The 15,507-nt window shown below is 53.3% G+C and overlaps 2 protein-coding genes across 2 annotated transcripts in view; one reads left to right on the forward strand and one right to left on the reverse strand.

Annotated features, from left to right (window-relative positions):
* The window catches only part of DYNC2I1 (dynein 2 intermediate chain 1), an 850,736-nt gene that overhangs the window by 798,948 nt on the left and 36,281 nt on the right, over nt 1–15,507 (reverse strand).
* Nucleotides 1–15,507, forward strand: part of PTPRN2 (protein tyrosine phosphatase receptor type N2) — a 1,007,974-nt gene that overhangs the window by 429,700 nt on the left and 562,767 nt on the right. Inside the window, exon 9 of the mRNA XM_050785710.1 lies at nt 2,309–2,691. Within this exon, the coding sequence (XP_050641667.1) occupies nt 2,309–2,691 (383 nt within the window). The remainder of the gene's footprint in view (nt 1–2,308; nt 2,692–15,507) is intronic.

Here is a 15,507-nt window from a genome sequence, read left to right on the forward strand (position 1 = left end):
TTCCTGGAATTTCCCCCTCGCTTTGCTCATTTGAGGCCTCCTGCACGTGCGGATTCCTGAGGGGTTCAGTGCACTCACACCTGGCTGTCCTGTGTGGCATCGCTGGCCACATGTGGCCATCTAAACTACATTTAAATTGATTAAAATTAAATAAATAAAGGATGCAGTGCCTTGGCTGCACTGGGCTCAGGCCAGCGGCCTGTTAGTTGCATGTGGCTCATGGCCAAGGCACTGGATGCCACAGGCAGAGGACGCTCTGCCATCCCAGAGCCCCCACGGGCAGCGCTGCTCCGGAGGCAGCTGGAAGAAGGGCCCAGTCACAGGTGATGTCCACGTGCTAGACGCTGGCCTTCCCCGTTAAGTCGGTTAGCCTTAGTTTCTCCCCCTTTAAGAACCTTTGGTCATTAATACAAGGCCGAAGGATGAAGAACCGTCCTAAGCAACAGCAGTGACGTTGAGTGGCTCTGGGAAACCCAGTTTTGGGGGTGGAGAAAGAAGAGACTTTGGTTAGTCATTCTCTCCTCAGATTCTCTTAGTGGTTTGTGGTTCTGTGCCTGTTGGCAAGTACAGGAAGAAAATATCAGCAGTTCTTATTTCGAATTTCCATCAGAAATGGTGGGACCTGCTGTCTGAGCTGTGGAGGGAGAAGTGGGGCTGAGAAACACATTTCCTAATTTAGGGAGTCGGGGAGACCCCGCCCTCCCACCTGAGGGGCAGGGAGCGCTCCGGGGGCTGCTGTTAGCCGAAGACTCCCTGACTTTTAGACCACAGAGACTCCCTGACTTTTAGACCACAGCCTTTTCAGCCTCCATGTGTGGAATTTTGATTTAGTTCTGTTTGGGGTATATTTTCAAGCTATTCTGTTTCTCAAAAAAGGGTATGTGAGTGTTGTATCTTCTGACTTCTTATTTATTTAAAAACATCTTTCTTCTCACATGAAACACAATTTGACAATATTATGCCTTTTCCTAGCTCTGTTGAGTGACGTCAACGGCTACGTCCTGTTGTCATTGAGGATCCGAAGTTGAGCAGTGTTTTTATCACACTACTATTTTGTTTAAATTTTTAAAAACACAAAAGGAAAAGTTGTAATTTGTAGCCAAAATGGGAATAATTGCCTCTATAGTCCTTCCTTAATTTTCTTAAAAGTGTGTTTTGGCAAAGTGAGTTGTAAAGCGAATCAGATTTTCCTGTTTCCGTCTAATATAATATTGAGGATATAATTTCATGGTTGGAAAAAACCTGCCAAGTAGACATAAGACTCTCGGCACCACATGCACCAGAAGGTGTCCGAGGGCTGCCTGGCACGTGCCAGCGGCGGGAGCAGCCCCGTGTTTCTTAGGAAGCAGTGTGGGGTGCCTGGGAGTGCAGCGCGCCCGGGGGTGGAGATCACGTCTTTGACGGCCCTTCGACCTGAGTTCCAATTCTGGATCTGATAAGCATGACCTTTGTGATCTGGTACCAATAATTTGATATTTAACCTCTGTAAACCCCAGAGTCTACAAATTAAAGGCGAAACTCACCCTTTTTTTATGGGGTTGGAGTAGTAATTAAGTGAGAACCCACACAAAGCAAGTCCGTATCCGACACGTAGTCAGCAGAGGTGCCGAGGGGGTCCGAGGGATGGCTCGTCCGGGAAAAGGGGATCCGACTGGGAGAGCGCTGCCCATGTGGGAACCACAGATGCCTCAGGTATCGTTAGAATCAATTACACATCCCTGTGACGTGCCCACTCGTGGGTTCATCGCTTTGTGCCTCCGTCTCCCCTTCTGTGAACTGGGGTTACTGAGGGTTCCCTGCCCATAGGCTTACGTGAGGACTCAGTGTGTTCATGCATATAACACATTTAGGACAGCGCCATTGTGTGCTGGAAGAGCTCAGTCGATGCAAATTTTTTATTTTTATTATTATTATTATTAGATGGTGTTCGTTGCTTCTAGAGGGCTGGGATGGGATCTTGATATCACACAGTTTATTTTTCAAAATATCAGTGCCAAAGACCTACACAGACTCTACAAAATCTGATTCTTCAGAGAGGTGTGTGTGTGTGCATGTGTGTGAGGGGGTTAGAAGGGAGGAGAGAACAGCACGCAATTGATTTGGATACTCAGCACCCTCACACCCCATGCTCACCTAGATGTCATTCTAAATGTAGACTGAACACACTTTGCCTTCCTCCCCCACTCTCCTTCCAGGCTGCCCATGTCATCCCCATGGTGACTCTGTCCCAGGCAGCTGTTGATTGATTGCATGTGTCACCTCAGCATGCCTTTTGCAGATGTCCCTCACAGAATGTCCTCTCTTCCAGGTCCATCGTCTGAGTGCCACACTCGGGGGCCTCCTGCAGGACCACGGGTCTCGACTCTCGCCTGGAGCCCTCCCCTTTGCAAAGCCCCTCAAAATGGAGAGGAAGAAATCCGAGCGCCCTGAGGCTTCCCTGTCTTCAGAAGAGGAGACTGCCGGAGTGGAGAACGTCAAGAGCCAGACGTATTCCAAAGACCTGCTGGGGCAGCAGCCGCATTCGGAGCCCGGGGCAGGCGCGTTTGGGGAGCTCCAAAACCAGATGCCTGGGCCCTCGGAGGAGGAGCAGAGCCTTCCAGCGGGTGCTCAGGAGGCCCTCGGCGACGGCCTGCAATTGGAAGTCAAGCCTTCCGAGGAAGAGGCACGGGGCTACATCGTGACAGACAGAGAGTGAGTAGCAGCCCTGGCTCAGGTCCTGTGTGCCGAGGGAGGGCTGGTCCCAGCAGGCTGGAGGTGGGGTGCCTCCTTGCTGTGGGGGATGCGTATGCTTTTAAGTGTCTTTAACTGAATAATGGGGTGCAGGCATCTCTGGAGTCTCAGGCGCGAGGGCGGCCAGGTGCCTGGCCGGTGGCTCCTCCTGGTGCTTCTGAGCTGGGTTCCAGAGCTTGAGAGCCATTCTCTGAAGTGCATCAAACAAAACCAAACCAAGCACATCCCTTCCTGGGTTCTTGGTCCTGACTTGTTATCTGCAGGCAGCGCCTGTCTGCGGGTCAGAATCACCTTCAGCGGGGGCCAGGAAGGCTGGGGTCTCAGGACAGGCAGGTGTACAGCAAGGCCTGGGCACGCTGGCACAGGAATGCAGGGTGGGACGCCGCCCCGGAAACTGCTGCGCGCCGGACTCCTGCCTGTTAGGAAGGACTCCAGGTACTTTATCTGTTTTGCACCAAAGTGGCCCAAATATCCTGGTGTGGGCGCCCTTCAGAGGGAAGAAGGAGCTTCACAGTAGCGAGGCTCTTTCCCCACCCTCATGTCGATCTGAACTTAACGAGTCTCAGAATTCAAACATCACGGGCCCGGCAAGGCACAAGTGGCTGGCCCGTTCTCAGGACACCCCGTTAATGCATCCGACATTTGATGCTTTGCTTTGTACAAGTTTTGTGTTTTCTTCCAGTGAAGGAAGTGGTGTTTCAAAGAGAAGGACGTGTCTGCCTGGCTATACACACCCACACATGTGTACATGTGCGTGTATATGACTGTATGTTGGGTAAATGTGTGCATGTATATGAGTGTGTGTTGGGTATATGTGTGTGTATCTGTGCGTATGAGTGTGTATGTGGGGTAGGCGTGTATCTGTGCATACGCATGTGTGTGTATATGAGTGTGTGTTGGGTAGATGTGTATCTGTGTGTGTGTGCGTGTATATGAGTGTATGTTGGGTAAATGTGTATCTGTGCATATGTATATGAGTGTATGTGTTGGGTAGATGTGTGTGTATCTGTGCATCTGTGTATATGAGTGTATGTTGGGTAGATGTGTGTGTATATGTGCGTATGCATGTGTGTGTATATGAGTGTGTTGGATAGATGTGTGTGTATCTGTGTGTGTGTATATGAGTATATGTTGGGTAAATGTGTATGTATCTGTGCATATGTGCACGTGTGTTTATATGAGTGTGTAGCATAGACGTGTATCTGTGCGTGTGTGTATGTGACTGTGTATGTTGGGTAGACATGTATCTGTGCATATGCATGTGTGTGTGTATATGAGTGCATGTTGGGTAGATGTGTATCTGTGCGTGTGTGCATATGAGTGTGTGTTGGGTTGTATATAAGTGTTGGGTTGATGTGTATCTGCATATTTGCGTGTGTATGTGTGTATGAGTGTGCATGTCAGGTAGATGTGTATTGGTTTGTGTGTATGTGTGTGTGTATGAGTGTGCGTGTCAGGTAGACGTATATCAGTTTGTGTGTATGTGCGTGTGTGTGTGTGTGTGTCGGGTAGATGTGTGTCAGTTTGCGCATATGTGCGTGTGTGTATGAGTGTGCATGTCAGGTAGATGTGTATCGGTTTGTGTGTGTGTGCATGAGTGTGCGTGTCGGGTGGACGTGTGTCGGGGTGTGTGTGTATGAGTGTGTGTCGGGTAGATGTGTGATGTGGATCTGTTCGGGTATTTCTTCCTTGGTGAAGAAGCCCCTCTCGTTTTGAGGATTATTTGCAGCGGAGGTGGGAGCTGCCTTACAACTAGAACCCATCTGTTTTGCGGACTCTGCGAGCCTCCCAGTGCTCAGGCTGGTGCTGTGGCTGTGCTGGACACCACATTCCATCAGGGAGAATTAGCTGCGTATCATAATTGGGCAGAAATATTTTATCTTGAGCTCAAACCACAGAGTGTGTATCACAGCCAAATTAAAATTTAAGACAATTTTCAGCTGTAAGTGATTATCTTAGTTGTATCTTTAGGTAAGTGGTAAGCAGCGGAAACTTGAAGCTTATGCTAAAATATGGACTCCATTTTCTCAGGACTGCTTTACATAAGTCAGGACGAGCTTTCCCTTTTCCAGGCTCTTTGCTTGGATGTGGCTTCCCACGTGTCTGTCTGTGCCTTTGCTCTCCTGTTTGTAGCGTCAGGAACTTCTCGTGGCTGTTCACTTCTTTGCTCTCAAGCCCAGCGGAGAATCACAGGCAGGCCCTAAGTGATGTGTTCTGAGGCTGCGTGTCTGCACCAGCAGGGCCAAGGGGAGGCGCCTGCCTCAGCACTGCGTGACGCAGACCATTATCACGACGCAGACCATTATCACGACTGATTCCTATGGGTGGTCAAATGCCCTGTGCTGTGGATGTCTCCCTCCCTAGGAAACACTGCTGTGTGTGTGGTGTGTCTTATGTGATGTGTGTGTGGTATGTAGTGATGTGTGGTGTGGTATGTGTTGCATGTGTATAGTGTGGTGTAGGTGTGGTATAGTATGTTGCATGGTGTGGTGTGTATTGTATGTGTGTAGTGTGTGGTGTGCTGTGTGGTTTGTGTTGTGTGTGTGTGTGTGTTGTATGTGTGTGGTGTGTGGTGTGTGTGTGTATGTGTGTGGTGTGTGTGCATGGTGCACAGTGTGTTGTATATGTGGTATGTGTGACACGTAGTGTGTTGCATGGTATGGTGTGTGGTGTGTGGTGTGCTGTGTGGTTTGTGTTGTGTGTGGTGTGTGGTGTGGTGTGTGTTGTATGTGTGTGGTTTGTGGTATGCTGTGTGGTTTATGTGTTGTGTGTGGTGTGTGGTGTGTGTTGTATGTGTGTGGTTTGTGGTGTGCTGTGTGGTTTGTGTTGTGTGTGGTGTGTGGCGTAGTGTGTGTTGTATGTGTGTGGTGTGTGTGCATGGTGCACAGTGTGTTGTATATGTGGTATGCATGACACGTAGTGTGTTGCATGGTGTGGTGTGCGGTATGTTGTGTGTGTGTGTTTGGTTGCCTGTGTCTCCTCACCCTGTGCTGGAGCCCTCTTTTCTCCCGGAGGCCCCCACGTTGTGTTTGTGGACACTGCGTGGTTCCCTGCAGGTGTCCTGGGGACTTGACCCACCGTTGCCGGGGGACGGCTGGGGTAGGAGAGTGCCCCAGAGAACCACGTGATCCGGTCATTTTAAGGGCTTTCCACATGGGCACCGAGGGGTTCACCCAGACAGCGGGAGGCTGGTGTGGTTTCCTAGGGAACCTGCAGAGCCGACAGTCCTGTGCCATTCCTGCTCGTGGGCTCACCCTGGAGGGAAGGACAGCAGGGGCCCTGTCCGCAGCAGCCTCGCACTTTCTGGGGAAGGAGACCCATCACAACGGGTCATTTCCTGTCTGCACTCGCGACTTTCCAGTAGAAAAAAGCTAGGGTTTTTCTTTGCATTGGAGTTTATTTTCTTGTAGTGGGTTTGCCGGCCATGCTTTGGGACTGGAATATTTACCTCCTACAAGCAATGGGTTAAAGAAAAAAAAACCATCATGTTATCTTGGCTGACTCTTCCTTTGCGACTTCAATTGGTTGGAAGCTATCTGGTGAAGACAGCACAGCTTTTTGTCAGCAATTTGTGCCGCTGGGGCAAGGTGCACTGCACGAGGTGAGGTCTCCGTGAGGTCCCCTCTCTTCTTGCAAAGAGATTGAGGTTTTTGCCCTATTATCAGACTAATAATTTGTGATTCTCTTGGGCAGGTTTTCACCAGATTTCAGCTTAAACCTGGACAGATCAGCTATTAATTTCTAAGACGCAGATGGCATTCTTTAAAAAAGGGGGACTTTTGTGGTTTTGGTTGTCCCACGGAAAGGAGAGGAATGTGGTTGAGAACTCGGTGTCACCTCAGCACCCACATGCTCTTCGTGCTGAGGTTCAGGTGGGAGGATGGTAGGGCTCAGCTTTTCCAGGCATGATTTTCTCTCTCACATTTTCTGATGGACAGAGTAATCCTTTGCCATTTACATTTTTATCCTTTTTACAAACTAAAGGGAGTCTTGAAGACTGGACGAAGGGCAGGACAGCCGCCCCAGTCCTCCAAGGACAACTTTAAAAAGATTTCATGTTAGGCTTCCAGGAGGAATCACAGGACGGACACCAGGTGTAGGGAGGAGGGAGCCCCTTACCTCTCAGCAAAGAGGAACCTGCCTTCTAAATCCAGAGACAAGAGCTTCAGAGACCAGAGCTCATGCGCACACGACTCCCTCTGCCTACCCCAGACCCCTTTGGATTGGGATGTATTCTGTGGAACGACCACGCTGAGCCAGTGAGGTGAATTTTGGGGGAGTGAAACCTGTAGTCAGGAAAACATGGGGGCTGAGGCAGAGGCTTGAGTCTGGGGTGGCGGCCACAGTGCTGCTGGAGAAGGTGGCCTGGGCCCTTGACCCACAGAAGTCCGGTCAGTGGGTCCGTGGCAGCCCCGAGACCTGGAATGTGGCAGATGCTCCTGTGCTTGGGTTTCCTGGTCTCTGGAGTGGCAGCTGCGGTGTGTGGCTCCTGGGCTGTGGGGAGAAGAACTTGGCACAGGCAGAGCAGAGCCCGGGGTGCGTGCAGAGGAGAACATAGGGCACACGCAGAGCAGGGCCCAGGTGCCCGGATGAGCAGCCTCTGTCAGCAGTGGGAAGAACACAGTGTTGCTTGAAAGAGGAGGGGCCGATAGATTTCCACGAGGGGAAGCTGGAGAGGTTGGAGCTCTGAGTCTTGCGGGGACGCTGGCTGAGGGAAGAATGTGCAAAAAGTGGCATGGGGCACCGCTGACCTCTCCGATGCCTCTCGGCACTCCGAAGGGAGACAGATGCAGCTGAAATGTTTCTTCCTTCAAGTTTTCCTTATGACACAACTTCCTTGCACCTCGGAGAAGGCAAGCAGCAAAATGGCAGATGGTGCCGGGCCACCATTAGGGGCTGCCGCGTGGGGGTTCTGTGGGGGTTCAGTTGGAATGTGGAATTCAGAGAGGCCGGCGAAGGCAGGGACCCGCTGGCCAGGGAGAGGAACTTTGGAACCAGAAGTCTGGAAGGAGGTGGGGGCTTCAGTCTCTCTATCTGCCACCCTCGGTGGGGGCCCTGGTCCCGCAGGTTCACCCCAGCCCCTTCCCCAGCTCACTGTGAGATGTGAAATGTGAAACCCACCGAGTGCTCAGTAACCACTGGCCACTCTCCGGGGGGCTGGTGTGATGGAGAGGAAGTTCCCATCCCAGTGACTGCCCAGGAGGCCTCACCGCTCAGGAGCCCCTCAGGGGTTCAGTGAGAAGAACGAACTGCGGGAACCAGCGGGGCGTCAGGACGGTGTAGCCGGGGTCCGGGTGACGCTTCCTGCTCGTCCTTCCTTGTGAGAGTGAAGGAAACCCTGAGGATGCTGAGGACGGATTCTGTGTCTCTGGCACCAGGGCAGATTTCGGGAGTTCTGTCCTGTTCTTCAGTCTCCACACTGTGTTGTAACTTCCTGTTCAGAAAGCGTGGTCCTCACCTCTGCAGAGGCCCCTCCTGAGGGTGGACAGGCCCGGCCTTGTCACTGCTCCTCTTCGATCTGTGGTCTCAAAATAATATCTTTAGCATGATGGATTTATTACCATTTAAGAAGATTTCAGGTAGGCTGGGAGTATAGCCCCGATGGGTAAAAATGGTCACGGTTGCTTTTACATTAGAATAGAAGAAGGCGAGAAAGGATGGCATGGGGCGGGGCAGAAAAAAGAGGAAGAAGAAGGAAACAAAAACTCCCAAACCTCAGCATCACCAGCAATCCAGCCCATCCTGCTGGGGGGCAGCCACGGGAAGCTGCGAGGCGGTGGGGGGCGGCGTGGGAGGGACTCGAGGCAGGGCCGCAGCCGTGGGAGGGACTCCAGGCAGGGGGGCGGCCATGGGAGGGACGTGAGGCAGGGCCGCAGCCGTGGGAGGGACTCGAGGCAGGGGGGCGGCCATGGGAGGGACGTGAGGCGGGGGGGCGGCCGTGGGAGGGACTCGAGGCAGGGGCGCGGCCGTGGGAGGGGCGTGAGGCGGGGGGGCGGCTGTGGAGGGGCGTGAGGCAGGCCCTTCCTTCCAGCTCTGAATCGTGGGCTGTGGGGGCTGCTTCCTGCCAGCTCACTGGGCCTTGGTGCCCCCAGCTGTAAAGTCAGACACCTGTTTATGGAACGCCCTGTGCCAGTGAAGACCCAGGAACGCCTCTGGAAGATGAGAGATTCAAAGATAAACAAGTAATTTTCCCCTGAAGGAAGTTGGAAGCCTCTGAGTTTAACTTGCCGGTTGTTTGGGATTTGAGTGCGGGAAGCTGTAGACGCCCTGGTAAGGGCCACAGAAATGTCATTGTTCGAGGGTGGAAATAGCTTTAACCAAGTCCCCAGACCCCTGAATTAAGACTTGCAGAATCTCTGGTCATCACTGGAGCCGCAGTTTTACCTGCAAACTCCAGTTTGTGGACCTTGTTCTGCTCTCCCTCCTGTGTTCTCAGTGAGGCCTCCCACCAGCCCCGATTCCATGATTCCTCTGGGATCCGACCTCCCCTCCGTGTTCCCTCCACCGTCACCAAGAGGCCCCAGGCTGTGTCGACGGCTCCTGACGGCCCTGCTTCGCGGGAGGCGGCGCGGTGGTGGCTGCCCCGCTCCCGGGGCCGTTTCTGGGGTTTTTTGCTCTGGGCGGTGATGCCCGTGCCGGTGCCCTGGGGACGTCTCCATGTGGCCCCTCCCCAGGTGCATCAGACTCCGCCCAGGGGAAGCAGAGCCAGGGTCTTCAGACCCAGTGCCATGGTTGGGCCTGAGCCACGTCTCGCCAGCCTGGCAGCTCGGTGGGCTCTGTGCCCCACCCGGCTCCCTGCACGGCCAGCTGTCTCCCCTCCTATGGCTCCGTCCGTGCTGTCTCCCCTTCTTCCCTCTTCTCTGCTCCCACCCTGGTCCAGGCCGTCTGAGCCTCTCGCCTCCGCACTGCAGGGCCTTCTCTCTTGCACACCCGCCTAACGGCTCTGTCTTTCTCACCCACCATGCACACTGAACCCAAAGAGGACTCCACAAAACCAAACCTGGCCCCGCCACCCTCTCCTGTTGAAATCTGGCTGTGACTCCACTGCTCCTGAGATACAGACCCCAGCCCTGGCGCGGCCCAGGCTGGCTGGCAGCTCTGCAGGTGCATCCTGGGGACACTCCGCCAGGCCCCTCCCTCCGTCCCCAGCAGCCAGGCTCCCACAGGAGACCCCAGCTCTGCACTTGTCCTGCCCGGAAGGCAGCTTCCTGTTCATGCCTTCTCGCCATTCAGAGATGTCTGTCCACACACCTCTTTCTCAAGTGTCTTTGTCACCAATTTTCCATTATGTGTCTTCAAGACTCTGAGCATCCAGCCAAACCATTGGCCATGGCCCATTAATTTGTAATAATCACACATTTGGCTATTTCTCTCTCCAAGCAAAGTAAACAGCCAGATGTATGGCCCATAGTTCTGTCCGTCGGAGAATTTCCCTTCACTGCTGTCCTTTTAGGGGTGTTCCAGAAAGGGGCAGTAGTGCTGCAGCTGTCCACTAACGTGGGTGCCTGCATATCATGCAGAACCATCTGGAAGCCAAGCCCAGGTCTGCCTCCGACAGCTGATTTTAGGGAACTCCCCAGGAGACTGTAGGTGCAGGCTGGGAGAGAGAAGGCAGTGCAGCAGGAGTGGGGACCGTCGGCATTGGGGACACTTCTTTATGTGACTTGTGCCTTTAGGGCCTGCTTAGGCCTGGACACGTACCACTTCCATTTGATGACGGAATGCTGCTGTGCACACCCAACTTTCTGGCTTGGTGGGTCAGAAAACATTCAGTTCATGATGAGCAACTCAGGTCCCATGGTAGCTTGGTGGCCCATGTTTAAGCATTCAGTCCCTACTGAAGACCCATAGTGGGCCAACAGCTGTTTCTCAAAGGCAGTCGTTATCCACAAGGAGGGCAGAGCACTGCCCCAACATCCTAAGGGCCAGTTCACCTAGAGAGGAACCTGCCAAAGGCTCCAGACAACATGCATCTCTGCCTCTGCCCTCTCAGGCACCCTTGGATCTGCTGGGTTGTGTGGCCCAGGAGGCAGAGTAGCCTGCACAGAGCCTGGAGCTGCTGCAGAGCCTTCTCTCATTCTGGGCTCTACTCAAAACCAGCAGCTTTTCAGGCCGCTCCGTAAACCAGCTGGAACAACACATGCAAATGAGAAGTTCAGAGAGGCCTGCTAGAAGTTGTGCCTCTCTGTGTGGCAGATGGGGAGAATCAAACGCAGACTTTGCATCTCTCTCTACACATCATGCAGAGACCACCGGCGCTCTCTGTCCTATTGGAAGCTGACTTAGCATGCTTGGGTCAAATCAGGTTAGAGAACCAGCTCCACCTGGATCAGTACGGGTCTGAGGTCCAGTCAGATTAGAGCCCGTTCTCCCCGGGTCAGCACGGGTCTGAGGTCCAGTCAGGTTAGAGGACCAGCTCCCCCGGGTCAGCACGGGTCTGAGGTCCAGTCAGGTTAGAGGACCAGCTCCCCCGGGTCAGCACGGGTCTGAGGTCCAGTCAGGTTAGAGCCCGTTCCCCTGGGTCAGCACGGGTCTGAGGTCCAGTCAGGTTAGAGAACCAGCTCCCCCCGGGTCAGCACGGGTCTGAGGTCCAGTCAGGTTAGAGAACCAGCTGCACCTGGATCAGCACGGGTCTGAGGTCCAGTCAGGTTAGAGAACCCGTTCCCCCTGGGTCAGCACGGGTCTGAGGTCCAGTCAGGTTAGAGCCTGTTCCCCGTGGGTCGGCACGGTTCTGAGGTCCAGTCAGGTTAGAGGACCAGCTCCCTGGGTCAGCACGGGTCTGAGGTCCAGTCAGGTTAGAGAACCAGCTCCCCTGGGTCGGCACGGGTCTGAGGTCCAGTCAGGTTAGAAAGCCCGTTCCCCCTGGGTCAGCACGGGTCTGAGGTCCAGTCAGGTTAGAGAACTGGCTCCCCCTGGGTCAGCACGGGTCGGAGGTCCAGTAGAGAACCAGCTCCCCTGGGTCAGCACGGGTTCACGGCTCCTGTTGGAAGCACTTCCCCATCCTACTTGGCACACTTTTTAAAGGTGATGCTGTGTAGACCTACCGTACCTAGATCTTTAGTTAGCTGCTGGCATTTAAAAGGTGTTTATAGTGAGCAGTACAGTCTCATCCTTATGCTCAAAAATAAGTTGTCAGAATACAGTGGTTTTCCTCCAGATTTTCTGCCCGGAAGAGTTGATGGTGTGGACAACCCCACTAGGAGTGGTCCAGGGTTGTCGGTGTGGGTGGGGCGCACGAGCTCCAGGGCTGCATGGTGGGCCGCAGGAGGAAGCTTCAGTTTGGGTGTACAAAGCATCAAAGCCTCCTTTTCCCAGACCCTGACGTTAGACTCCTGCAGGAAGAGAGCGGGCGTGCAGGGGATCCAGGGTGGAGACAGGTGTGGCGTCGGTCACTGTGGTGTCTGTCGGTCACCGTGGCGTCGGTCGCCGTGGTGTCTGTAGGATGGCCCAGATCGGGCGGGTGAAGCTGCAGAAGCACAGAGTGTGGTCAGCAGGAGCGTCGGGGATGATGGGTCCTGTTCTCGGCTTGATTTCATCTGGCCCGCAAGGAAGAGGCAATAACAAGGTTGCCAAAAGGAGACGTGGAGAAATTTCGTGTAGTTTCATGTAGACTTCCTTCGGTTTTGTTAAGGAGTATAGGTGGCAACACGTCCCTGGGCTCACCCTGCTTTTCTGGGCACCTACGTTGGAACATTGCCTGGATGTTTGAGCTTTTCTCCTGGGAGTTTAGTAGTGTAATCTTGGGCAGTGACCAGTTCCTCTAGCCTCGGTTTCTCTTTAAAATGAGGCTGATAATAGTGTGTTCCTCAGGGGTCTGCTGAACGGCAGATCCCACTGCCGTCTGGGGCCTCAGTGTGGCGTCCAGCACAGGAGCTTCCCAGAGTTTTTACTACTCTGAATATTTCCAACCCCTACGTACTTTTCACTAGTCTGATTTTTAGGGGTGACACTCCCGTAGTCATTTCCTGCTCATCTGTCTGCCCGTGCACTCATTTCGGGGAGATGTGGTGCCACACAGAAGCCCCTGTGCTGTACCGGGCTGGGAGGACACCGTGGAAGGAGGACACTGTCCTTTCTCACCCCGAGCCTCCCTCCAGCAAGTGCTTGCCGAGGCCTTAGGGCCTCCTGTGTGGTTGATTCAGTAGATTCATAGGAACAGGCTTGTCCAACGTGGTTGAGCTTAGAGACGTCACACACGTGCCGCTGCCCTTCAGAACTGAAACACTCTAGAGAGAGGAGACACCATCTTTAGCTTTGAAAGTCCTTTCAAAGTCATGCCACTGCCCTCACAGGCACTCCCAACTCTGACCCTGACCCCATGAAAGGGCTCATGCCTGTTTCTCTTCCACGGCAATATTAGCGTCCAGGTATTGAGGGTGGAAGCCGCCACATGCAGACACAGCACATCGCACCTGCTGGATCCTCCCACTCGTTTTCAGGATGACGTCCAACTGCCTTCTAAGGAAGTTCAGGCCCGGGAATGACAGACGATGGCCGTGCCTTTAAAGATGAAATAGAAACGGCCACGTGCTCCTTGTGAGCAGTCAGCCCTATCTTGTTCGTCTGCTTTACAGAATGGAGCCACCACTCGTCTGCTTTACAGAGGGGCCATGACGCCCCTGCCTGCCCGGCCGGCACTGTCCCCCTTGCCAGACTGAGGTAGGAACGGGGTGGACTGCACGTCCCGTACACTTTGTGTAACTGGGAACACATTGGCTTGTGGAGGCAGCGGGTTCACAAACACATTCTGGGCTTGTGGACTTCCTCGTTGTCTTCAGGGTGTTGTAGGAATCCTGTGGATGCTTCTGTTGGTTTCCGTATTGGAGTATGGAGGGCAGAGGGCTGGGCCCAGGATTCGTGGTAAAGCCCCTCCCATGTCCTGATACCATCCCCTTGGTTTGAAACATGCTAGAAAAGGAGACTCATGGAATTTGGTAGCAAACTTTGATTGGGAAGTTGGTTTATTCTCTGCGTGGGGCAGTAGGCTTGGAAGAAACAAACTCAGATGACACGTGGCTCCTGCCCTCAATGAGTTTGCAGTTTACGGGGGGAGGCAGGATTAAAATATGAAAGTACTAGAGACCTTTTAAAATAAGTTGTGAGCTGAGTGGTACTGATCAAAGCACAGAGGGAGTTTTAGGGAAAGCCTGAAGAGCAGCAGTTTCTGTCTTCGTCGATTGGAGTGGTGTGGCTGGTCCCGGCCTTCTCCACCTGCCCTTTTCCACCTGCCCTCTTCCTAATGGCTCCAAGGATAGGGAGGCCCAGGGAGGCTGGGGTGCAGGGGGCTGAGGCAAGGCAGGTCAGCGATGGGAGCAGGCAGGCTGGCCCCTTGGTTGGAGCCGTCACCGCCAGGCTCAGGCAGAGAGAAAAGCCCAAGCTGCGGGAAGCACAGGAGCTGGGAGGAAGGAACCTGCAGCCACGGGGAAAGAAAGGAAGGGCTTGTCTGGAAGCATTGCAGGAAAGGGAGGAGGGGATCTTCTGGAAGCATCACACTTGCCTGCCAGGAGGGGTGGGCTTGGAGCAGGGAGGCTGGTTGGATTCAGGGCTGGCGTTCCCAGCAGCCTGGGCTGATCTCAGCCAGGGTGGAGCTGAGCTGGCTGTGGTGGGTCATTGCTCTGTCCAGCTGCAGCCTGAGCTCACCTTTGTGGCCCACCCTGGCTCCCTTCCCTGTTGCCTCCCTTCTGGCCCAACATCTGGCCATTCAGGCCTTTTCTGACACCAGTGCCCTTCACAAGCTGTCCAGATGGCCCTGGAGGATGCTTTGGGGCAGGGGCTGAGCTGGGTTACAGCAGACATCCAAAATGTGCAGGAAAAGAGAGGACATCTGGGACCCCTCCCCTGCCAGCAGCCACTCTTGAAAGGAAAATGGCTTGTTTCTCAATTGTAAAATTACACGGAACGAGACCTTGAAAAATCCACTTTAAAGAATATGCCACAGGCTTTCCTTGGAGACAGGGAGCAGAAAGGAGCTTTGCCAGGGACCCAGCAGGAGCCTGGCTCAGCTTTCTCCGTGAGCCACGAGGAGTGCTCCGCTGAAGCAGAGATGGGACGAAGACTGGGACGCTGCCTTGGATGTGGGGAGTGGCCACGTGTCACGGTGCTTTCACACTAATCACCTTATTTCATCTTCCCAATTTCTTGTGATAAAATATATAGAACATAAAATGTACTGTCTTACCCATGTTTAAGCATAGAATTCAGCAGCATTAAGAACATTTGTGATGTTGTGCCGCCATCACCACTGTCCATCCCCAGAGCTCTTTTCATCCTGTAAAACTGAAGTTCCGTCCCCATTAAACACTACCCTACCCCAGCCCCCCGCACCCTTCACGCTACTTTCTTTCTCTGTGAATTTGAGGATTCTAGGAACCTCACATGGGTAGACAGACAGGATTTGTCCTTTTATGCCCAGGTTATTTCAGTTAGCATCATGTTTCAGGGTTCACCCATGTTGTCACATGTGTCTGAATTTCTTCCTGTTCAGGGCTGAATAATATTCTACTTTTGGTGCGGGCCACGCTTTGCTCCTCCTTTTGTCCGTCAGTAGGCCCTTTGGTTGCCCCCATGCTTTAGTGATTGAGAATAATGCTGCTGTGAACGTGAGGCACTAACATCTCTTTGAGACCCTGTTTTCAATTCTTTTGGGTAAAGTAGTCTCCCCCTTATTTAAGGGGGAGACATTCTAGGACCCCCAGTGGATGCTTGAAACTTCAGATAGTGGAGAACCCTATATAAACTACAGTTTTTCCTATACATACATACTTATGATAAAGCTTA

Source organism: Macaca thibetana, chromosome 3, assembly GCF_024542745.1.
Source record: "Macaca thibetana thibetana isolate TM-01 chromosome 3, ASM2454274v1, whole genome shotgun sequence".
Taxonomy (NCBI): domain Eukaryota; kingdom Metazoa; phylum Chordata; class Mammalia; order Primates; family Cercopithecidae; genus Macaca; species Macaca thibetana.